This window comes from Clupea harengus, chromosome 18, assembly GCF_900700415.2.
Source record: "Clupea harengus chromosome 18, Ch_v2.0.2, whole genome shotgun sequence".
Lineage (NCBI taxonomy): Eukaryota > Metazoa > Chordata > Actinopteri > Clupeiformes > Clupeidae > Clupea > Clupea harengus.
The window spans coordinates 11,121,760-11,144,902 of record NC_045169.1 but is presented as its reverse complement, the minus strand read 5'-3'; the positions used below and the strand labels follow the sequence as shown (position 1 = coordinate 11,144,902).

Genomic DNA, 23,143 nt, shown 5'->3' with positions numbered 1-23,143 from the left:
TCAACAGATCAATTACCTTCTCTATTTAAAAAAAAAATAAAAAATACAAATAAAAAATCAATTATGACCTTTTCTGAATCAAGACAGAATCGTTCTAGAGAGAATCGAGAGAAGTCGAAGAATCGATTTTTTTCCCACCCCTAGCTACTTTGATCTGAATGACTCTTTCCATGCGGGATTTTTTTTTTTGCTTATCCCTGTTTCTTGTTCTTTTCTTTTGTTTGTAAATGAAATATAAACACTGCATCCATACAAAAACAGAAAATATGACCATACATTCAAGTTTGTGTGTGTGTGCATGTGTGTAAAAAAAAGTGTGCTGCTACACAACTTGAGTTGTATTAGAAACACATGATGTAAACACTTGGTTCTAGTCCGCTTTGATCAAACTCAACTTTTTCAGCTGTTTAAGTGACATGCACAAGCTGCCCACGGGGGAAGAAGAGAAGAAGAAGAAGAAGAAAAAGAACTTAATTCAACACAAATTTCATTTTTTTCAATGCCTCATTTTCCAAATCTTTTTTCACACACACTTTTAAGCCAAGCAGTTGAAATATAGTACAAAATTACGTCATGCACATCAGTCTCACCACTCATCTTTAAGCACTGCAAATGCATGACTGGAAAACAAGTAGCTGCCATTTTGCAAAGCCACTCAGAATTTTCGCAGGTTTTTAGTCTTGGTCGACTTGCTGTATATTGATTGTGAGGGGTCATCCATATCCACAGTCACCTCCACTTCTGCTATGGATTCTGAAGGGGGGGAAAAACAGTCACATAATTTTGGCAAATCTTAAAGAACACTAATGATTAAAAATGCATAATCAAATTAATTACAGAGGTGAACAAACAGTAAGTGAAGGAATGACTGTGAGAGAAAGCGTGATTGAGTGTGTGTCGGAATAATTGTCAAACATCTATAGCCTAGACAAATAAACACCCACAGAGATGCCACATTAATTTCTCACGTACAGGTAGCCTATACGGACATTTGCAAAGATATAAGATATACAATAAGCAAGGTCTAACTGTGGCACAATCTGTGTATTTCTAGGTTGATTTTGTACAAAACATACAAATTAATTCCAGTTTGCTTAACTTAACTGGCTCATGTGCAGTCTCTAGCATTTCTGCACAATAAACCATGTGACCTCAACCATAGTAGCTTATTAAATGAAACCATGCATTCAACTCCAGCCTGCTAGCATCTTAATCTCTCCACAACGGTAGGTAAACGCATCCCCACTCCTCCGGTGCAGGCTCCCTCACCTGTGTGTGCCGTGGTGTGCTGCTGCAGCTGGCTGGTGAAGAACTGCTCCCGCTGGGCCACCTGCTCGTCCCAGGCCTCCTGGAGCTTCCACCGCTCCTGCTGCCCCAGGGAGAGCGTCTCGGGGTGGGCCTCCTCGATGTGGGCCCTGGCCCCTGCCAGGCTGTGGGAGTACTGCTGCTCCCCGCACACCATGCACACCAGCAGCTGGTTCAGCGGGTCGTAGTCCATGAGGTAGCGGTTCCGCCACGCGCTCGCAAAAGAGGGGCCGCTGGGACAGATGTCATCTTCAGCGTCGTTCTGGAAGACCATCTCGGCTTCTTCTGGAGAAACACAAGGCCAAAAGAGATGGGATCAGCCTGACTTTATCGATTGTGTCTATTTGAGGTGTATGTGAACACAATATAATCCAAGCCAATGCTTTTGTTTTTTCTGTTGCAGAATTCTTGGCAAAACAACTGTGGAAGATTTTTGTTTTATGTAGCAGTCATCTTTACAATCATTTTCAGCCACGAAGAACATTTTTGCCAGTAAAGTATTCTGTTTTAAAATTTTAGACTAAATGGAGAACCTTAAACTTTTAAACGGAACTTAAACATGCTTACAATACCAAATAATGTGGTGAATGTACAGATGCGTCTATCCAGGACATTAGGAAGCTGGTCCAAATACATAAAAGTGATACAGCTGGTCTATTCTCATCTATCACAGTATACCTATCAGATATAAGGTATCTGCTTCCGTGTATAGAGGTGTGTGCGTGTGTAAGTGAAGTGGCACAGGGTAACTTAAAATACATTCGTAAACTATACCTTTCATGGGTTCAGCATGGCTATGTACACCCAAGTACCCCAGATCTGCATCCACTGGTGAGCTGATGAACAACAGAAATACACAAATAGTGGAGTTAAGCAATGAAAATTCTGATCTGATTTATTCTACATTTGCAATTACTAAGATCAAGGAAAGGATTTTTGTTTCAAATAATTAGTTTGTTTGTTTGTTTTTGTTGTACCTCAAAGTTAAGTCAGTCTCTTCCGAAGCGTTGAACCACTGTGTGGAGTCCTGCATTGTTTAAATAAAATATGCAACAATTATTTTAGAAATTAAGAATTCCAAAAAGCAACTGAAATTGGTAAAAATATATATAAGTTAATGTTAGAAATATATTTCTGGACATAGAAATCTGAATGTAACATGCGACACGTCACCCGTAAAATAAAATAAATACAACTTATAAAATATAAAAAATATAACAGCATGGTCTACCTGAGATTGAAAATTGTGAGGCAGTTGGTTCAGGGTGGGGAGGACGGGCTCCCATGGAGGTGGCATGTCCAGGTGTCCGAGCCCTCTCTCTCGTGCTGCCTTCTTGGCCCTTTGCTCCTTCTTCTTCACCCGCCAGTACTCCCTCTTCCTCCGCATAACATCGTCATCGTCGTCCACAGCACTTGCTTGTGTGTGCTTATGGGGACTGAGGGTGTGTGGGTGCTTGGCAGGACTCTTATAGTTGTTGTTAAATGGTGGCGCTACCCTGCCGATGGGCTGAGACGGACGGTAGTTTGGGGTGGGTGTGAGAGTGGCAGCAGGGGGCATTAAGGTGCCTGTTTGCACCTGTAGGTTCCAGCGCCTCACTCCCTGCATGTGGCCAGGGGCAGAATTCCTCCGATTCTCCACCAGGAGCAATGGCCCAGTCTTCTCACCAGAGAGCACAGGGACTGCCCCTTGTTGCACAAGCGGAGGTACACGTCTGCTTCCACCCATAGGGACTGTTCCTTGTTGCACAAGCGGAGGTACACGTCTGCTTCCACCAGTAGGGACTGTTCCTTGTTGCACAAGCGGAGGTACACGTCTGCTTCCACCCGTAGGGACTGTTCCTTGTTGCACAAGAGGAGGTACATGTCTGCTTCCACCCGTAGGGACTGCTCCTTGTTGCACAAGAGGAGGTACAAGTCTGCTTCCACCAGTAGGGACTGCTCCTTGTTGCACAAGCGGAGGTACATGTCTGCTTCCACCAGTAGGGACTGCTCCTTGTTGTACAAGCGGAGGTACATGTCTGCTTCCACCAGTAGGGACTGCTCCTTGTTGCACAAGCGGAGGTACACGTCTGCTTCCACCCGTAGGTGAAAGCACAGGAACGTGGGTGCGAAGGCCCTGGAGGTCTGCCCTGGGAGGGCACACAGGTTGAGCTGATTTCTGTGCAATGGGGGATCCACCTGAACACGAACCATACTGATGGAAACTCTGTTGCTGGTTCGCCTCAGAAACAGGTGGGCTCACGACATGGACAGTGGGCAATGGGTGGACTGCAGTAAGGTGTGTCTTTCTTTGCAAGGTGCAAGCTGAGGAGAGAGACTTGTTGAGAGGTAGGCTGGCCTTCGGGTAGCTGCTCGGAATTGGCCTCTGAGCACCGGTCACAAAATTTGGAGCCTGAAAAAAAACAAAAAACATTACATTCATATATACATTTACTTTTTAAACATGCTTTTTCCCGGAAACCCACACTTTCAGCACACTATTTTTACTTCCTAAGAAATAGAACTATAATAACCTTGATGTTGGCATGCTCCATCAGTTCCTATCTCTACCCCTTTATTACAGTGTTCTGATGTTGTACCTGAAATGTTCTTGTGGCCGTTTTCCCCGGTCGGAAGCCCTGCTTCTCTTGTGCTTTCCTGGCCCTCTGCTGTCTCTTCATGAACTTCCAGTATTCCCTCTTCCTCTCCAGGACAGAGGTTTCATTAGGCACCTCTGATCCATGCTGTTGCTGATGGTCAGGCGGTTGTTGATTTGAGGTCTTCAAAGAGCAAGATGGCTTTAGTCTGGCCCTTGGGGAGCAATCCATCTGGACTGTTTGTGGTGAGGCGAGGGGTGGTGAGGTTTGGGTGCAGGGAAGATACTGAGACGAGCATAAGGAGGCAGGCGTAGTGGAGGCAGAGGAAGCCATAACTTCAGGACAGGAGGAAGCATAAGAGGATGGTGGAATGTCTTGACTGGAATGTGGACTGACTAGAAGAGGAGGTGACGGAGGGAGTGTATGGCCTCCTGAGTGTTCACTCGTCTGTAGATGTGCATCTTCAGCAGAAAAATAGACGGGACCTGGGATGTCAGCCTCTACAGACTCTTCCACTGGATCTAACACAGGGTCTGGTTTGATGGCAGGGGTGGTGGACTCCTCAACAGGAAGTGGCTCCACTTCAGTCTTACATTGAGGCTCTTCCATCTTAATGTTTGTGTCTGGTGCGTCAGAGCTCACAACAGTACTGAGTGATTCTTCCAGGAGTTTCTTCATGGAGGCCACAGCCAGGAGCGTGGTGGCCTGGGTGTCTGTACTGCCTGATGGGTCTGCTTCACTCGGAGGCTCTGAAGGTGGCGTGAGAGAGGGTTTGATGTCATTGCTGAGGGGCTGTTCTAGAGGAGGATTCACCTCTTCCTTGACAGACAATTCCTGTTCTTGCTTTACTCTTTCCGCTGGGAGAGCATCTATGCTGGGGGGGGTGGGGAGACTGGTTGAGGTGTTGACTGGGACAGAAGGGTTCATATTGGTGGTTTGGCGGACAACACAGGGTGAAGATAATGGAATCTGGTTCAGTCGTCTCCTCTTAGCTGCTATAGCCCTTCCTCGTAACAGTCCTTGTCGAAGTCGGGCAGCACGCTCGGCTCTCTGCTCCCGCTTTTTTATTCTCCAGTACTCGCGCTTTCGAGCAATCCTTTCTTCTTCAGTTATTTTTTCATTTGGATAGAGTGCAGCAGCCACAGAGGCTGTGCCAACTGCCCTGGCTACATTGCCAATCCTCCTAAAATTTGTAGTATCATTAATCATATTTTGGGCATGGTCAGGAGCAGAGACATTAATCTGAGAAGTACTAGGACTTGAGTTTGTGAATTTATTATGATGGTTATTTGACACAAGCCTGGGTCTAATACAAACTAATTTTGGAGGTGTTTGGACAGACACTCTGACAGGATAATTATTTTTCAGTTGAACTGCTCGTTTTTGTAACGGTGGAGGGTTTACATGGCCACTGAAACTGGCACAGTCCCTACTGGTGGAAACGTTAAAATGTGGAAACGGAAACAGTGGTTTGGTGGGGGGAACCATTTCAACGCCAGATTCTGTGCCTTTTGCAAAAGATGGAGTAGGAATACCAATGGTGACGGTCCCATCCTCCTTGATGAATCCGCCAATGGCCTCTGAGGTACTGGTTATAGTATTTATCCTAGGCTGCTGTGCCTTTTGACTTTCTGCACGCGCCCAACGCATTTCCTCCAGGATGCCCTGGTAGCGTTTCACGCGGCGCACCAAGCTATCCCGCTCCCTCAGCTTGGTCTTCACATCTGAGGACAGTTTAGCCCGCTGCTCTCGTTTTTTGATGCGCCAGTATTCTCTCTTCCGGGCCATCCTTTCCTCCACGGTCTCTTCCGGATTTTCGTAGAAGGGTGAGAGAGACAGCCTTGTATTTCTATACAGAAACTTTTGGGTTCTTATAAATGTATTTATTTGTATTCGGGAATTGTATTTGTATTTGGCTGTGTTTGAAAACTGGGCTGTGACTCCTTTAGGTGCATAAGTAATACCATGTTCCAATTTCATGTTATTACTCACAACACAAGTTGCTGTTGTTGTAGAGGGTGCATAAAATGCCTTGTTCTGTTTTGGGTCTCCTGTTTTCACAACCACAGATGGTGGCTCAGGATCTATCACAATATGATTAGTCAGAGAAGAGCCCTCAGATTTAATTGCAATTGCAGTATTTATGCTTTTTGGGATGGGGCCAGACAATGCTAATGCATGGTTGCTTCTTTGCGTTTGCGAAGCAAGAACACATGGAATCCTGGCTCGATTTACGGCTTGCCTTTGACCCTGCCTTGACAGTCTTGAGCTGTTAAAGGCCACCCCGACAGCCTGCGCTCTCTCTTGTGCAGGCACACCCATTCTCTGGATTCTCTCTCTCTCCTTGACTATCTTTGCTGCCCGCTTTGCTCTTTGCTCCCTTTTCTTGACGCGCCAGATCTCGCGCCGCCTTACTGCCCTCTCCTCCTCTGTCTCAGGTGTCTGTCTCTCAAGAGGTCTGGTGAGTGTTGTGGCCAAGGCACACTGTTCGGTCTTCATGTTGGCACAACTGACATCTGAAGGGCACTGTTTCACATCAACCCCTACTTTGTTTGTCACACTAAGAGGCAAGGCTTTGCGCGGGATTTGGACTTTGACTTGAGGCCTCTTGTGGTCATTAAGCCCTGGAACACCGTTTGGTGGAAGGCTCTGATTATACACCTGAACTGAAGATGTTCCATTAGTAGCTGCTATTCTGCTTGGAATTCTGTGGTTCACAGTAGTAGCAGGATGTACTGTGACTCGAACCGCAGGCACTGGGACATTGGTGTTTAGCAGAGATCCATTGGATTTGGCTAAGGTATTGGATGCAACTAAAGGCCCTGCTGTGGACGTCCTTACCACTTTTCTACAACCCATTGCTCCACCTTGTGGAGGTCCTGATCCCTCTGGAAACTTTGGTAAGACTCTGTTGAGTTTAATCTTCTGAAACCACCAAACTCTTTGACCAGGAGAAACATTTTTAAGTTTCCGCGAGGAACCTGGAACACAAGCTCCTGCCACAAGAACTTCATTCACACCAGTCTTCTCCACTTGCTCGCCACAGCTGGAGGTCAAAAGACCTAATTCAGATGAATCACATACATTTGTCTGGTGTGACCTATCGCTATTCAGCAACGTGGGACCGGATGCAGCGTTTTGCATATGGGCACTCAAAACATTACGCCTCGCATCATAGACCCTTGCATTCTCCACACCAAGCTTCTTCCTAACAGCGGCCACCTTTGCCCTTTGTTCCCTTTTCTTAGTTCTCCAGTATTCCCTCTTTTTAGCAAGCGTGGTATTGTCAAATTCAGAGGCTGGGTGATAGCGCTGTGTGCGAGGCCCTTTCGCGGTGGCCATTGGGTCAACTCTCAATCAGTCTTCAGCAAAGAATCTGTGCTTTCTCTCCTCACATCACACACTCTAATGTGTTAAATTAATTCCTCATCTGGAAGGTTAGCAGCAGTGTCACCGTGCAGTCACATATCGGATCACCTTGGTAGTCTCTCCTCTGACTGTAATCAAATGACATGTCAATAAACAAACACGTGTGCCTGTATCAGAGGTTTGTGCAGAAGCATCCTGAGGGCCTGAGGAAGAAAAGAAGAGCAGAAAAACAGTTTTTCACAATTTATATATTTAAATTCCAAGATGTTTTAAACACATATCAAAGGAGAGGTAGAAAGGTTAAAAAAAAACAAAATAGGATACATAGTATTTTTAGACTATTTTGCACATTTCATTCAATAAATATACATCTTGGTGGCAAAAATATCTGGTAACACCTATCAAGATATAGACAACACATTGCAAAACATAATTGAAAAGCATTGTATATCTCTTTGAATGAAAATAGCTTTCTAGATCATTAAATTTACACCTAATTGTTGACACATACACAAATAATTAGAATATGCGCAATGTACATTTCTGATTTGACACGTGTGAAATCAAGGCCACTAAATGTGAAATGAATATAGTCTACAGTCAAAGTAGCCTACCCACAAATGCAAAAGACCAAATGCTGTTCTCTGCCTATGCAGTTCAAGGAATGCCCAGTGTTCAACTGCAAAAAAAACAATCCCCCAATTCTTTAGCACACCGAAATAGCACATAGCACATTGCCTCAGAGAAGGCTTTTGAAGGAATGTTTTCTTTTGTTGGCTGGAATGCGATTAACATTCCTGAAAAATCGAGAAGACAACAGACAAATCAGGAAGCAAAAAAAAAAAGACCTGTCTCTTTAAAACATGTCCCTCTGTCTATCACGGATGGATATGGTCGTTAGCCATTATTCACGTTTTATTCACAAAAATAACATTCATCTAGAGCTCCGTAGCATTGCTTTTGGTGGTACAACAAAATTGAGAGCTAAAAATAACTCCGAAGAGACAGTTTCGCTGCAATCGTGCTTTAGTTTACGTTGTCTCTTGTGTACTGTACAATGGACAAGCTCTTCCTTCTCCTGTCCACACAGACTGGCGTCTGTCTGCCAGGCGATTGCTTTATGTAAAACGGAGCGATAAGTACATACAAATGATCAGAGCCTTTCAAATACATTCTCCGACGTGTGTGAAATAAAGCATGCATCAGTTTTACCTGGTAGCTTCACCTAACTTTCCGGGACACTTTTCGAGCGCTTGGACATGGGCACTGTCAGGACACTGCAGCTACTTGGCACGAGCCAGCCTGCCTTTCTTTCTATTGCTGCCTTGACAACGGTGAAAAGTACCAGGATGTGAGACCTAACAGTATTGAGGCGGAGCGAGAGCAGCAAACGTACGACAACTTCCGTGTTCGGTGTTTGCAAGTGGGAGGGGGGACTTATCCCCCCTTCATGGGGACCAGGGGGGGATTCCAAGTACGTGGTTTAGTGACAAACCTGGGCCACGTTCAATCTCAAAACGGTGTGCACCGTTTCGCTATGGTTTCCGGGTTGAGCGACATTTGTCCTCATGTGTAATGGTTTTTGGTGTTTTCTCTCGTTTGGTGGGTGTGTCAGAGATATTATCCAATCAGCAACAACATATATAACTAACCCGCCTTATTAAAAAGGCAGTGCGCACAATAGATCCAACCAAAGTAATTTACCAATGCAAGATAAAAATAAAATGTTGGAAAAAAAGTAAACGCGTATTAAAACCGATTTCACTAGGCTTCAAAAATTGGCCTTAGCTGCACTTGTAAAACAACAAGGTGTTCAGAGTACCACCATTTCCATTTAAATTTGTCAGGGCTGAAGGCAGCCCTGAGTAAATTAATTCAGAGTAAGTGGTAAACCTCCATATAGAAGAGCCCTCTTCTATTAGGAGGTTTACCACTTACTCTGAGTCAAAGGCTGCGATAGGATAGTAAAAACAATTACGTCTTACTGAGCTGACATATCACAGGCAAAAAAGTTATCCGACAGCTACATGTTGTGGAGATGAGGATGCCTGTTCGTAGCACTCTGTTTAACATGAATCCAACTATTCCTGCAATTGGGTTATGCAAAACTACTAAGCACTGTTAAAATAACCCATAATGGCACAGCAGCTTCATCTCAGCTTTAACATAGACCAACATGGTCAGTATTGCACAGTGCAACCTCACAATTTTTTTTTAAATGTTCCATTCTAATTATTTCTGCCAGATCAGCTCAGATCCGTATTATGGGTTTGGGTCTTTTAAACACATCTTCTGAGGATTTCGGCTGAGTGGTGAAAAAAGGATCTGGGCCGAATCTGTAAGCCGGCAAAAATACTGCACTGCTTGCAGTTGGGATATTTACATTAAAACCTCTGTCAGACACCATGTGTAAGCTACAAACGGATCTAAAGGCTGTGTGGATCTGGTCCAAAGGGAATTGCTATCCGAGTTCCTAACCACTTTTCTTTGACCTAAATTGAAAATGTCACAAGGTCAATGAAAGATGGGAGAATTCATAAGGACTTGGAAAAAGACAACCGCGGTGCTAAGAGAATCCAACTGCACTGAAAGTAACACTACAATTTGACACTTTTTGAGGTATGGTTTTATAGGCAACTAGCTTTGGTACCATCCTCAAATTCATTTTGATAGCATATGGACATATAAAGGACAGATAAACACCTGTGCCTTTCCTACTAGCCATCCAGGATATGCCCTATGTAGTTATGTATACCGGGCTGGAATACCCTGCAAAAATGGAAGAAAAGCTTTCACAGCATGACATTGCCAGCTATACTGCCAAAAGACACCAGTTAGTGTATAGGCAAGCTTATATCAGTGTCAACTGGGCTGTTGGTGGGGTTTGCAAGGTTTTTGCATGCCTTTTAGGTAGTTAGCTTGCTAGTTTTGGAACAGAATTCCTTATTGCTGCTTTAAGATGGTGGATGTTATTGGCAGGGGTCTTTAAATGTTGCTGCCACAAGGAATTGTGGGACAGCATTATCTCCTTTTCATTCGCAAAGGATGGTCCAGTGTACCCTATGCTAAAAGAGATGAGAAACGATGGTCCAGTGTACCCTATGCTGAAAGACATGAGAAAGGATGCACTAAAGCACCTTTCCTTAGCATTTAGGGAACACGGATAGGTCTTATCATAGCTGTTACTTATAAATACTTCCAGGTCATGTAACTTGGTTAGGAACCTTCCTAAGTAAAAAAAATTATATATGACCGAAGCCAAAGACTGTAAAACAGAATACTACTTAAACCAGATTTTTCACAAAACCACATACTTGGAATAAGCTCATTGCCCTATTAAGGTCAATGAGAGAGTCAAGATTTAACCAAAACATTATTTCCCCCTGTTTTTTCTCTCTTGAGTGGTTAAGTGGTTGTGATTGAGGTGATTTGGAGAAATTTTACTCTAATGGTAGCCTGGTTGCTAGCTAGCAGAACTAGCTAAGGCATCTTTTTAAATGCAGAAGAGTTGTTTCTATGAAATGATAGCTAGCTAGCTAGCTAACATAACTGATGTTAATTAAACTGACGTTTAAAAATTCAACAACTCTGTGTTTTAGAGTTTAACTCACAAGTATTAAACTTTGCAGTTGTGAAGGAGTTGCGTGGCTTTTTAATCCCCATTGCTGTGTCATAAGCACATGTGGTTTAACCTGTAGCTCAGGCCCATTGCTGTGTCATAAGCACATGTGGTTTAACCTATAGCTCAGGCCCATTGCTGTGTCATAAGCACATGTGGTTTAACCTATAGCTCAGGCCCATTGCTGTGTCATAAGCACATGTGGTTTAACCTATAGCTCAGGCCCATTGCTGTGTCATAAGCACATGTGGTTTAACCTATAGCTCAGGTTTAGGTTGAATTAAATTGCTGTGTCATCATGACCTCACAACTGCCACTAGAGGTTGCCTTTTGTTTGTCTAAATTTAAACCTGGTGCGATGTTGGTTTATGGAGATTAGAATGACTTTTCCCAGAATTAGACTGATATCACATCCATCACACAGTCTTGTAGGCTATGTATTTATTTACCCATTTTGGCTTATGTTGTCTTTCAGACCTACTTTGACTGTATGAAATGATGAAATGTAAATGTATGAATTAAATGCTTTATAGGCTTATTAGCCTACGTCACATATACAACGTGGACAACTGTAGCCCAACTGGGGGTGGTTTCTCTTTTCAAAAAATGTCAGGCCAAATGCAAATAGCAATTTTTTTTCCCGCCATGCTTACAACAAGCACCATTGTGAATGTTGATTTATGGGCCATTTCATTTTATGTGACATTCAAACATAAGTCACACTTGCTTAGGCTACTATATTAAATTTAAGGATCTCAAAATTAGTAGGTTTAAACTTACTTTATGTACCCTAATATTTTGAATATTTTTTATTATTGATTCCTAATGAACAGATTGTGGATTGTTAAAAAGACACGACAATGCCAACAGTGTAACCGTTATATTCTTTATTTTATTCCTTTTTTTTTTTTTTACATTTGATGGTGAATGCGATGTTGATTGTATTAAATAGCCTGACATTTTTATTATATTTGCTCAGATCTAACTTCGTAATTGATATCATTAAGTGATATCATTGTACAGTCTGGATATTGGATATTGTATATCGGATATTGAATTCCGGTTCCCAAACTTTTTTCTCACACAGCAATCACATTCAGCTGTGTTAAACTCCAAAGCTTCCAGTTTAATTAGTAAAGATCTAGAGTGCAGCAAAGCTAACTGAGAGAGCAATTGCCTCTGTCGGTAAATGATTGGTGGAAGCCAGACGATCCGCTTCGCCGGGAAGTAATTACAAATAATAATTGGTTAGAACCAGTCACCTGACCGGAACGGAAAACACGATACGTTTGATTGGCTAATACCAGGACCTTTACTTTTTCATTGAGTAACGTTGTCGATTGCCTGGCTTTTAAACATTCGATTTTGTTTTATTCTGTAAAGTTATACCACTTAATACACAACTGACTTGTTAACCGAACAAGTTTACTTGCAACAACACAAGTCAGACTAATGTCCTTAGCTGTTAGTTAGTTAGCGCATGTTAGCACACATTAGCCATGTTGCCATAGATACTGCCAACTGTTTATGTATCCTCCTAAGCTAGCGTTAATTAGCTAGCTAGCTAGCTCAGTGAACCAACCTAATTAATTGCATATCCGAAAGAGTGATTTATTGGTATTATACACAATCATAGCCAGTAATACAGCACAGAAAATTGTGTGATCTTCTCATATTGCTTATTAAGAGAAAATGTTTATGTTGTGACGTAAGATGACACTCACACCTGCCTGACTGTGAACTGAACTGTCCTGCGTTTGGTCTTTATTGATTCTGGTGATCATAATTGATTTTCAGCCACCATTTGAATTGTTGATAATTTTTTTGGAACGAGGTGGTAAGGAACTACAATTAATACATTGCATAGATGACATCACTAGTTAGCCCCGCCTTACCGAGCTGATCAAAATGGTAATTTGTATTGCTTGGCTGGCTTAATATTTTTGTAATGACAAAAAAAAATCATACAGGGTGGTGATAACCATTATATGAAAAGAAAGCGGCAATTCATATATTGCTTGAACTTTTCACAGTTAGTCAGTTATTACTCTACAACTTTTTGCCTGTCACCTTATTGATATGGCTTCGTAGTATTTTCTTTCATTTGGTTTATGGGATTTTACATGTAGCCTAATCTGTTCTCCGATAGGAATGAAACCACTAGGGGCATAGATTTTCACCTTTCCTCCCTATTTTGAGGTGTGTTCCTGCTAAATCCGCGAGGGTTTAGGGATGTCAAGTGCATGAGGGGTCTCTTGCAGACATTTTGACCCCTTTATGCACACTTTATGTAAATCCACATTTTTGCCTTTTCCCTGAGGGGATTACACACAGTTCCTAGTGCTGTGACATGGAACACGGGGTTACCAGGGGAAGCCCGGAAGTGTTATAAAAACAGTAAACAACCGCCATAAACCAGAAGATATTTTCTCTGTTGGAAAATAACAGGATTTTGAATAACCGCACCTACATATTGCCCTACATACTTTTGTTGTCTGACTTTGAGTGGGTCCTGTGATCTTCAATGCCATTAAGATGGTAAACTAACAATTTTGCTACATGGGAGCTAAGCTAGCTACTTCTGGCTACTTCTGGCCTAGACTCGGTGCAAGAAGTCAATCATAATTGCAAGTCTGCAAGTTGCAAAATCTTTTTTAACTTTAAAGTAACACTATACAACAATTTGACACTTTTCGAGGTATGGTTTTATAGGCAACTAGTTTTGGTACCATCCTCAAATTCATTTTGATAGCATATGGTCATGTGAAGGACAGATAAACAACTGTGTCTTTCCCACTAGCCATTAAGGATATGCCCTATGTAGTTCTGTATACCGGGCTGGAGTACCCTGCAAAAATGGAAGAAAAGCTTTCACAGCATGACATTGCCAGCTATACTGCCCAAAGACACCAGTTATTGTGCGGGCAAGCTTCTATTAGTGTCAACTAGGCTGTTGGTGGTGATATGGTGACTAATTGGTACTAAAAAACATGTTTCAAACGAGGTTCAATGTTTGGATAATTGCCAACTAACAAATCATCAGTTACAGTTGGAAACAATGTACAAACAAAAACCCACTGTCATGTAGACTAAGTGTTCCTTTGTGTTGAACATGATTATTCCAATCATCATAATATAATAACATGGGCTATTTAAAGGACATAATTTCCTGCCACAAACAAAACATTGCAATGAACACCAGTGTCAAAAAAGCATAGACATTGTGAGTTCACAAAAAAAAAAGGGAAGTAACAACAGGTCCAGCAACATCTGTTTTCTAGCAGCAGTACAACAGTTGAACTGTTCTGAAAGTTACATCGTGCTCTGGTGAAAAGTACTCTGAGAGATCTGTTGAAAGCAGTTTAAAAAAAAAAAAGAGTTTTCAACTGGAGATGACTAATAATGTATCTACTTAAAGACGGCTAGTTACGTAGCTTTCTCACTCGTCTCAATGAGCTGTCACAAAAGCAATGGTGAGACCTTTTGCTTATGGACACATGCACAACAACTAATGAGGACAAATATTTCTAGAAGTAGGTAGTTTACACTGCCTTTGGATAAGCCAGGATTTGCAGAGTAATAACACGCCCACACTCATGTATTCTGTACCTGTGGTCTCAATGTTCCGAGCACTGATTAAGCAGATTTGATCATGCATGGGTGGGCCGGGCGGACCTCATATACAATTCTGGCTCAAAGTAGCCCTTACTGCACAGAATCTACAGTTTTCAGAAATGTGGCACTTTGGGCAATTCTCAATTCAACTCATTTTGGTTTCATTTCCTCCAATTATAGACACGAAGCCATACTGTCCATACTTTTTACAGTCATCGGTGAACACTAACTAAGCACTCTCTAGGAGGATGCAGATTCACCAAAAACAACTCACACTTGAACAAAACAAAACGCTGTAACAACCAATCAACATGAAGCCAAATTAGTACATTTCTAGGCATCCAAAAGAGTCTCCTATGAATTTGTTATGGGTGTATATAACCTGATACCTTATTAGACTGATTAGTGAGATCTTAACAAACCTGCAGCTGTTGGCCTAAAGGGAAATGCACATCACTTTCAACAGGCTAAACTAAAACCCACTAAAAAAAAAAAACCATTACATGAACAGCCTACCTTATATAAGACAATCAATGCAGTCAACTCATTCTCCTATACATAAGGTGGATCTATTCCCCTGTGAACCTGTAAGTGCTTGAATTGAATGAGTGTGACCTAGGTGCTGCAGCAAGCAAAATTGGTAACTTGTTGAAGAAAATGGATTATTGTTTGTGTTGTGGAAGACATGAAACTAATCATATCAACTACTAGATAAGCTGTGTCCACAATGACTCGCCTTAAATATGAAGGAACTCTAGGCCTACTGTTTCTCAGAAAAGACTGAAGTAAGAATTATGTTGTACATAATAAGCGGGGAAAAATGGAATCATCCATTAACCTGTTCTTCAACTGCTTTCTTAATTTTTTGTATTTGACAAATAGCCTAAATTGGTCTTAAAATAAGATTATTTTTGGAGAGTGATTTAAAAAAAAAAAATCCTCATACTTCTAAATATATATTTATATATATAAACATTTAAAAATGTTTACATTTACAAAACCCTGAAATATGTAGGGTTATGTGAAATGTGGATGATGGTTAACTGTAATTAGTCGATTTGGCAGTGTAAGAGTGTGGGACCAAATTGTAATCCTGAGGGATATGGCCAGGACCTTCATAGACTGCCTGGCTGAAATCTCCTGGCCCCCGGATATGCGTGTCGCTGCGTGAAAGCCGCTACTGTCTCTTTAAATTTACCCAGGAGCCCCTTAAGGAGCCCCAGGGGCCCCTAGCTCGGCTCCCCACCCTGAAGACAAGCTGAGTCTCAAAATACGTCCAGGAGGCCGTTACAAAACCGACCGACCAAAATCTGACAGGCCCTTTCGTCGATTCCTCACATGGATTTATGACCGACAGTGTGGTATCGATGCATAAAAAGTTAAGTTGACTCGCGCACTGAGGGGCACCGCACACCACTGCACTTACAGGAATGGGTGCGTGCGTGTTTCAAATAGCTCACTAAAGCGCCTGCCGAATGACTCAAAAAGCACCTCCGTCCGTGGCACTGCTACAAAGACGACGTAGGAACCGCTTTCAACACAACGACGTTACATAGGTATGGAAAAACAGGAACCGAAGGCAACCGAGGTCCAATCGTGCGCTGAGCAGACAGATTGCCTCTCATTAATAATAAGCGGTGAGGAGGAGACGATAGAAGAGCCGACGGACTTTGGAGTTCCTTTGGGAGGTAAAGATTGAACCGTTAAAATATGGATTTTACCCTTTCGCCTGGTCACCGACCTCAGTCGGTGTTAATCCGTGTGACGGACAATACAGTTGGGCAGCATGGCCCCTCGTTCCATGGGCTCCACTATAAACAAAGGCATAATACCATGCTGGTTGCGTACTGTGATGCGCAGTCGCCACCCAGCGGAAAGCAGCAGTGCATCAAATGGAGTCGCCGCCCCCCGCGTTGAGGGCTTGTGGTGCTTTGCGGAAATGAAAAACTCCGTGTGTGACTATAGCCACCCCTGAGTGAAATACACACATTATCGCCACAGATTACAGACATGTTTACGAGTGGCCGCGCTCTGCTCCAATTTTAACCTAAACTGAGGTCCAAGCGTGTGTGTGTGTTTTTTAAATTAAATCCCTACACTTAGAGGGGGCTCTAGAATTCGAGAAAACCCATGTTAGGATAGGATCGAAAACATGACCTTAATCTGTGCTAATACTTTCTCCCATAAAACGCCATGTACCAGTCACTCATTTGAAAATTTTATCATTTTAAAAATAGCTTTGTGTAGGTGTAGTCACATGTGATTAACTCCATATGTCTGCTGAAGGGAGGTACAATCATATCTCTCCCCTTTCCGCTGTTCTGTGTCTAGGTGAGGATGTCATCACTAACGGCCACGGTCAGGAGGAGGAGGAGGAGACGGGGATCCCCTCAGGTTCACCGCACACCACCTACTGGAGTGTCAGTGAAGACCCAGACTCCCCTTTCCTCCTGTCCCCAATCCCTGGCCCCTCTCAGCGCAACCCCAGCCCTACACCATCGCTGGGAACGCCACCACCGGCCCGGCCCGAACGGGCCTCCCGACCGGGCCTGAGCCGCATCCCGGGACGGGACCACCGCCGCTACTACCACGAGTACTGGCGCAGCGAGTACCTAATGGACTTCGACCCGCGACGACACGGGATGATCTGCATGGTGTGCGGCAGCTCGTTGGCCACGCTCAAGCTGAGCACCATCAAGCGGCACATCCGGCAGAAGCACCCGGACTCGCTGCTGTGGAGCGCCGCCGACAAGGAGCTCATCCGGCAGGGCTGGGAGAGCCACCTGGGACTGGAAGCCAGGCAGAGGCCCTTCTACTCAGGTGTTGGAGGAGAAGATGGTGGAGGAGGAGGGGGAGAGGGCGAAGAGGATGGAGGAGGGGGCGGAGTGGGAGCAGCAGCGCCTGAGGAGATGCTGGACTGTGCCATGCGCTCAACAGGTGTGCGTGGTCGGTGTTACGTCATATTTGGCAAAACTCTGTGAAAATAAACCCTTGTAAAGCCTGGTAACCGATGGTGAAGCTGTCAGATGTCTGCATACATTAATTTTCAATAATTTAGCTTATAACTGCTGCAGGGAAAAATCAAACATCTGACAGCTGTCACCAAGTTGCCTTGCAGTCGCGTTCGGTTGTGCCACACCCACTCTGGTGAGAGTGTGTATGGGGGAATCATAGGGAGAGAGCCGATAGACTTACATTCAATATGGTTTTTTCTATAAATCAAGGAAAACTAATAAGCTAGCTGTGACACTTACCCATCCATATCACTGTTTTCTCCCCTCAGGTAAACTGACTGCTATGACCCCCAAACGGACACCACCATCGGACAACAGCAGCTGTAGCATGACCCCCGCCTCTCCCCCATCCCTCCCGGCCAGGGAGGAGTTGCAGATGCCCTCGGCCCAGACCCTGGAGCGGTACCTGAACGACTCGCTGCACGCCTGGTTCCGCCAGGAGTTCCTGATGGAGTACCAGGCGGAGGCGGGCCAGCTGGTGTGCATGGTGTGCGGGAGCGCGCTGCCCTCACTCCACCTGGACCACATCAAGAGCCACGTGCTGGACCTCCACCCCAACTCGCTAGTGTACAGCTCTGAGGAGAAGCACTGCATCCTGCAGAGCTGGGCACAGACCCATGGTGAGCAGGGCTGGGAGGGGGATTGTGTGTGTGTGTGTGTGTGTCTGTGTCTGTGTGTGTGTGTGTCTGTGTGTGCGTGTGTGTGTGTGTGTGTCTGTGTCTGTGTCTGTGTCTGTGTCTATGTCTGTGTGTGTGTGTCTGTGTGTCCACAGAGTGTTATTGCAGTAGTGTACCTTTATGTTAGAGTGAGTAGTGTGTTCATAAGTCAGGAGGAGAGTGTGTGCTCGTGTGCATGTCTCTCTGTGTGTGTGTATATGGCGGTCTAGACACGGCCTCTGTAACACTCTGTGTTAACTGGTGCACTGAATACGTCATCATTCAATGAATGAAAAACTCCTCTTTTTCTCATTCTCTCATCTGTCCATTTCTGCCCTCTTTCCACCTTCTAAACTTCACTCCTACACTCTTGCCATCAGAATCGGAAACCAGCCCTCTGCCAGAATTTTTCAAATTGGAGCCCGACGCCAAAGACCCCAACGACTCCACCCATCCCACCGACTCCATGCACCCCACCAGTTGTATGGGCTTCCTCCCGCAGGACGTCGACGATCTCCTCACCCCCATCCCTACTGACACACCCCTCGAGATCAACAGCAACAACAACAGCAACAACTCCTCCGCCTCGCCCTCTCTCCCTCTACCACCTCCTCCCCCCCTTCACCACCACCCCCACCGCCCGCCACGTAAGCGGCAACTGCGGGACGGGTTCCCGTGGCGACTGCGCCTGGACTACATGGTGGCGTATGGGCCGCAGGGAACGGGCTGCTACTGCATGGTTTGCTGGCAGGCGCTGTCCGTGGCCAAGGTCAGCGGCTTCAGGCAGCACATCCAGGAGAACCACCCGGAGACCACCAGGCTGAGCCGACGCGAGAGGGAGCAGGTGGCCGACGCCTGGGTCCGGGACGTGCCCTCGGGGGGGCAGGACAGAGACAGGACCGTGGTGAAAGGTGAGGGGAACTACTGAGAGAGGGAGAGACAGGGAGGGGGAGGGGGAGAGGGGGAGTAGTTTAACAACATTTTGCAGTAGCTTGCTGGTGGTTCAACTACATTCATATTTGCATAGTGATTCAAGTAGTTAAATTACTGTTTTGCCATTTTTGGTGTAGTTAATTACTGTATCTACAAACAGTTTTGGGCCAAGGAAAGGAACTTTTATTTTATTTTACTTTTAGTTCACCATTGCTTTTCTACTTTAATTGATCTCCCTTTGACCAGCCCCACCCCCTTTTTCTTTCATCCTGACCGCTGTGAAGGCACACCCAGGCAATGCATTCATCAGGCAGCCACCACCACACACTTGTCCTTTGTGAAGAGCACGTGCAAAGGGTGGCTGTTCAATTCCCTGCAATTAAAAAGCCCAGATGGGACTGTTTTTGTTCAGGACAGGTTTAGGTCTCAGGGGTATTCCAGGAAGTGAGATTGTCAGCTCACCTGTGAAAAATATTTGGCTATAGTTTTTAATGTTTGGAATCTGAATTTGTAAAACGAAACTTAAATATATTAGGTGTCAGTTAGTCATAAGTATTGGTTGCCTGGCTAACTGAGTAATCCTGTTAGGTCCAATACCCCAACGGGTATTCCTTGCACTTTCCCATGAATAGTGGGAATTGTTATTTTTTTGTGTGTGTATGAACTTTTTACAACAATTTAGCACTTTTTGCAAATAAGCTCAGTTGAGTTTTTTGCTGGCATATTGTATTATATTTAGTTTTGATTTCATATCACATGTACATTGTCTGATACTTTGAACTACTTTTTCTTAGTTGCTTTAGTTAACCAAACTAGATTTCTCCCAAGGGTAGCTTTGCTGTAGTTCAACTTCTTCCAGTGTGAAGTAATTGTTTTTTGTAAGTCTTCTTGACTTCATCTTGTATCTTCAGTGTTTTTAAATTGTTATCATTGCCAATATCCAGACTAGTTCATTCCTGTTTAAGTTTATGAGTTTTGTCTTGTCCTGTAATCTAAAATGGTTCCTCACTGTCTTTCTATGCTGTCCATGTCCGTAGCTGAGTCTGCAGGAGACCTCATTGCCCTTTCCTTATCGGATGGAGTGGACAGCCAGACATCTCCCAAAAGGAGCAGTGGACAGACCAAATCAAAGAATCAGGACGGCGTCAGCCCCAAGGGCGCGGCCAAAAACGGCCCTGCATCCACAACTACGGCGACCGCGTCCGGCGACCCGTCGCCGGCCTCCTCCTTGGGACGGCACGGCCACTACCCGGGCAAGGACCAGCGGCGCAACTACCAGGTGCGCTGGCGCACGGAGTACCTGATGGACTACGACTGCCAGCGGCACGGGCTCATCTGCATGGTGTGCGGTGCCACGCTGGCTACGCTCAAGGTGAGCACCATCAAGCGGCACATCCAGCAGGTGCACCCGGCCTCGCTGGCCTACGGACCCGAGGAGCGGCAGCAAGCCCTGCAGGCCTACGGACACACCGCGCCCCACTACGTCCACGCCGACGACTGCTTCTCCGCTCAGGATCACGGGCAGGCAGCGCATGCCAGCCTGTTTGTTACTTAACACGGGAGAGAGGGAGAAAGGGAGGATGCTTTTACTGATGAGGATGGGTTTCATTCTCTCGGTTTCTCTTTCTTTCACTTTTTCTGTAGCTGTGGCCAGTGATGGTCTGCTTGTCACTTCATGAAAGAAAAAAGAAAGAAAGACAGAAAGAGGGGCGGATGTGTGTTGTTCTGGTCCTTCCTCACACTCCCTTCCTCTTTTACTTTGACTTTGTCCTTTTGTTTCGTTCGTTTTCTCAGGAAATGGGAATGAAAGCTGATTTTTCCAAGGCTGTTGCAAAATGCTTTAGTGATTTATTTTTTTCCTCCTTTTTTCTGTAGTGCACTTTTTTCCCCCTTAAACACAAGCATGTTACAAAGGAGCAATTGTGAAAGGAAACTTCACATTACAAATAGGCCTATCACTTAAATTGCAGATGCATACAGCCTCGTTTATGATCTTGTGATCCTTTAAGGAAGATCTTGTTCGTAAATGTGGTGTTTGGTCGACTCTGGTTTCTCCTTTCCCAACCTATTTAGCTACACACTAAATTTTGTATGAAAGTGGTTATGGACAACCACATCTACTTTAAAAAAAAAGTACTTTTATGTTCGGAAAACTTTAATTTGGACTGCACTTTCTTATTATCCTCAGTTTAAAGATGATTACACTGAGAAGAAAAAATAAATCTTTTTTTAATTTTTTTTTACAAGCACTTTTATGCAATGCTATTTGTACACCAACAAGGTTTGTAGAGATGCCCTTTTGTATGGAAACCCAGAGAGAGAGAGAGGGAGAGATTGTGTGTGTGTGTGTGTGTGTGTGTGTGTGTGTGTGTGGGTGCTAAGATTACACTACGTATTCCATTTTGCATGGAGGTGGTCATGCATGGTTTTCGGAAAGCATGTTTCTTATCTGTCGGAGAGCCAAGCTTGCCCAGGGCTGGTCTCTAAAGCTGGCATCTAAAGTGGCACTAACTAGCACTCAAAGCCTCCATGAAGGTGCTCAACGGTGTGAATGCTTTGGCTAAATTATGGGCTATAAAACCTGTTTTATTTTTCTTTCATTTTTCCTCTTTATTGTTTCACATTCCATGCAGTCCATATTTGGATGACCTTGAGAGGGCGAGCATGCAGAACAGTTAGGAGTAGGTCGGGTTGTAACGACCTCCCTCACACCAAATTGTTTTGAATCTGAAGAATGTGACCCATGTCTGTAGACACTGGTTAGTGGGGCGTTCGGGCCTCTGAAAGGGCTAAGGTAGCCATTCCGTTGTACAGGTGTGTGTCAAGCACCCTGATAACATCTAGTTTGTGGCTCAGTTCTACAGTACTGTAGCGTACAGTATGTGTGGAGAGTTACAGTGACACCAAATTGAGACTTGTGAAGTGTCTCTTGGTTTATATCCCCCATTTTGAGTGCACTTGAGGTTGCAACATTGACTGTGTTATTCACAGCTGAAGGATGACAGCAGATAAGTGGGAGGCAGAGAGAGTCAAGGTTTCCAAAAATTCCTAACCAGGCCTTTTGAGGCCGATCTGGAAGACAGCACAACCTTTAGCCCTCAGGGCTGAACTGACGGGTTACAACAGCTAGCCTAGAGCTTGTGTAGGATCGATCCACAACAAGATTTTAGTATCTCCAGAACCTTGACTTTTGTGCTTTACAGTACCATTCCAAAACCCAATCCTCTGCTTCCGACTATGGGGCCTACTTAGTGGGGCGACATGACCCCTGAACTCACCAGGTCAGAGACCTCTACTTGTACTGGTGGATGAAACGTCAAAATTTCATCAATCAATGAAGCTTACCGTTCTCAGCGACTTGCGCTGCATGTCTGAAAATATCACCTCCCGGTCTGTTGTCTGTAACAGCCTCTCAATTGGAGGGGCGGCTGATTATAAGAACTGCTTTTCGGACTGTCATCGACCGAATGTGGACAAAGCTTTTTCTATATGTGGAATAAGTGGCACGTTCCCATCTCAAAGGTTGTTCTCCGACCATGACAATTGTTAATGGGTTTTTTAGCCAACCTAACGTGTAATTTAATTTGTTCCAGGTGTCCAAGGCATGTGTCTGTGCAAGCTGTGAAGTGCTAGTTTTGGGCAAAATGCACAAACTGCGGAGATAATGCGTGAATCAAATCCGTAGCATTGCCAGTATGTAAATCTCAAACATGCTTCCAATGGGTCCCTCAGAACACTGGAACACTGGAAATTGTGAAAGGAGGGTCCTGGAGAAAAATCCTGAGCAATCAAATCAAATTCAAATCAAATTATTCACGGAATGAATACACATGGTGTGAGAGGCTGAAAGTCTTCATCTTTGGTAGGAATAGAAATGGCATTTTGTTATTCACAGTGTTACACACATCTGTATCCCAACGTTCAAACACATGGTGGAGAAGGCTGGATGTTTTTGCTATTGGCTTTCTAAGCATCTGCCAAACCTTGTAATAAAAAAATTAAAAAACATGAAAAAAAAAAAATTGTGTTGGTGGGATTATTTTAAAAGACGACTGG

The 23,143-nt window shown here is 44.2% G+C and overlaps 2 protein-coding genes across 5 annotated transcripts; one reads left to right on the top strand and one right to left on the bottom strand.

Annotated features, from left to right (window-relative positions):
- Window positions 1-215: 215 nt before the first annotated feature.
- Window positions 216-16,385, bottom strand: si:dkey-28a3.2 (spindlin interactor and repressor of chromatin binding). 3 transcript variants are annotated; one of them, XM_031585102.2, is made up of 7 exons: window positions 16,206-16,385; window positions 3,885-7,453; window positions 2,537-3,697; window positions 2,283-2,332; window positions 2,080-2,141; window positions 1,270-1,590; window positions 216-753 (listed from the first exon to the last, which is right to left on the bottom strand). In XM_031585102.2, exons 2-7 carry the CDS (start codon window positions 7,221-7,223, stop codon window positions 656-658), a joined length of 5,031 nt encoding a protein of 1,676 aa, XP_031440962.1. In that variant the 5' UTR covers window positions 7,224-7,453; window positions 16,206-16,385; the 3' UTR covers window positions 216-655. The 3 variants fall into 3 exon arrangements, with proteins under 3 accessions (XP_031440962.1, XP_031440963.1, XP_012688255.2); XM_031585103.2 differs by lacking the exon at window positions 16,206-16,385 and adding an exon at window positions 8,463-9,107 and having other exon boundaries at window positions 1,270-1,587; XM_012832801.3 differs by lacking the exon at window positions 16,206-16,385 and adding an exon at window positions 8,463-9,104.
- zfta (zinc finger translocation associated) lies at window positions 13,720-23,109 on the top strand. 2 transcript variants are annotated; one of them, XM_031585109.2, is made up of 5 exons: window positions 13,720-16,172; window positions 16,816-17,421; window positions 17,768-18,118; window positions 18,535-19,065; window positions 20,125-23,109. In XM_031585109.2, exons 1-5 carry the CDS (start codon window positions 16,043-16,045, stop codon window positions 20,640-20,642), a joined length of 2,136 nt encoding a protein of 711 aa, XP_031440969.1. In that variant the 5' UTR covers window positions 13,720-16,042; the 3' UTR covers window positions 20,643-23,109. The 2 variants fall into 2 exon arrangements, with proteins under 2 accessions (XP_031440969.1, XP_031440968.1); XM_031585108.2 differs by having other exon boundaries at window positions 16,816-17,430.
- The last annotated feature ends 34 nt before the right edge of the window (window positions 23,110-23,143 follow it).

Coding starts and splice junctions, on each gene's coding strand:
- zfta (XM_031585108.2), top strand. CDS start 16,043: ATGGAAAAACAGGAACCGAAGGCAACCGAGGTCCAATCGTGCGCTGAG. Junction 16,173..16,815: donor CTTTGGAGTTCCTTTGGGAG/GTAAAGATTGAA, acceptor TTCTGTGTCTAG/GTGAGGATGTCATCACTAAC. Junction 18,119..18,534: donor GAGCTGGGCACAGACCCATG/GTGAGCAGGGCT, acceptor TCTTGCCATCAG/AATCGGAAACCAGCCCTCTG.
- si:dkey-28a3.2 (XM_031585102.2), bottom strand. CDS start 7,223: ATGGCCACCGCGAAAGGGCCTCGCACACAGCGCTATCACCCAGCCTCT. Junction 3,698..3,884: donor CGGCCACAAGAACATTTCAG/GTACAACATCAG, acceptor GTTTTTTTTCAG/GCTCCAAATTTTGTGACCGG. Junction 1,591..2,079: donor CCATGCTGAACCCATGAAAG/GTATAGTTTACG, acceptor GTGTTTCTCCAG/AAGAAGCCGAGATGGTCTTC.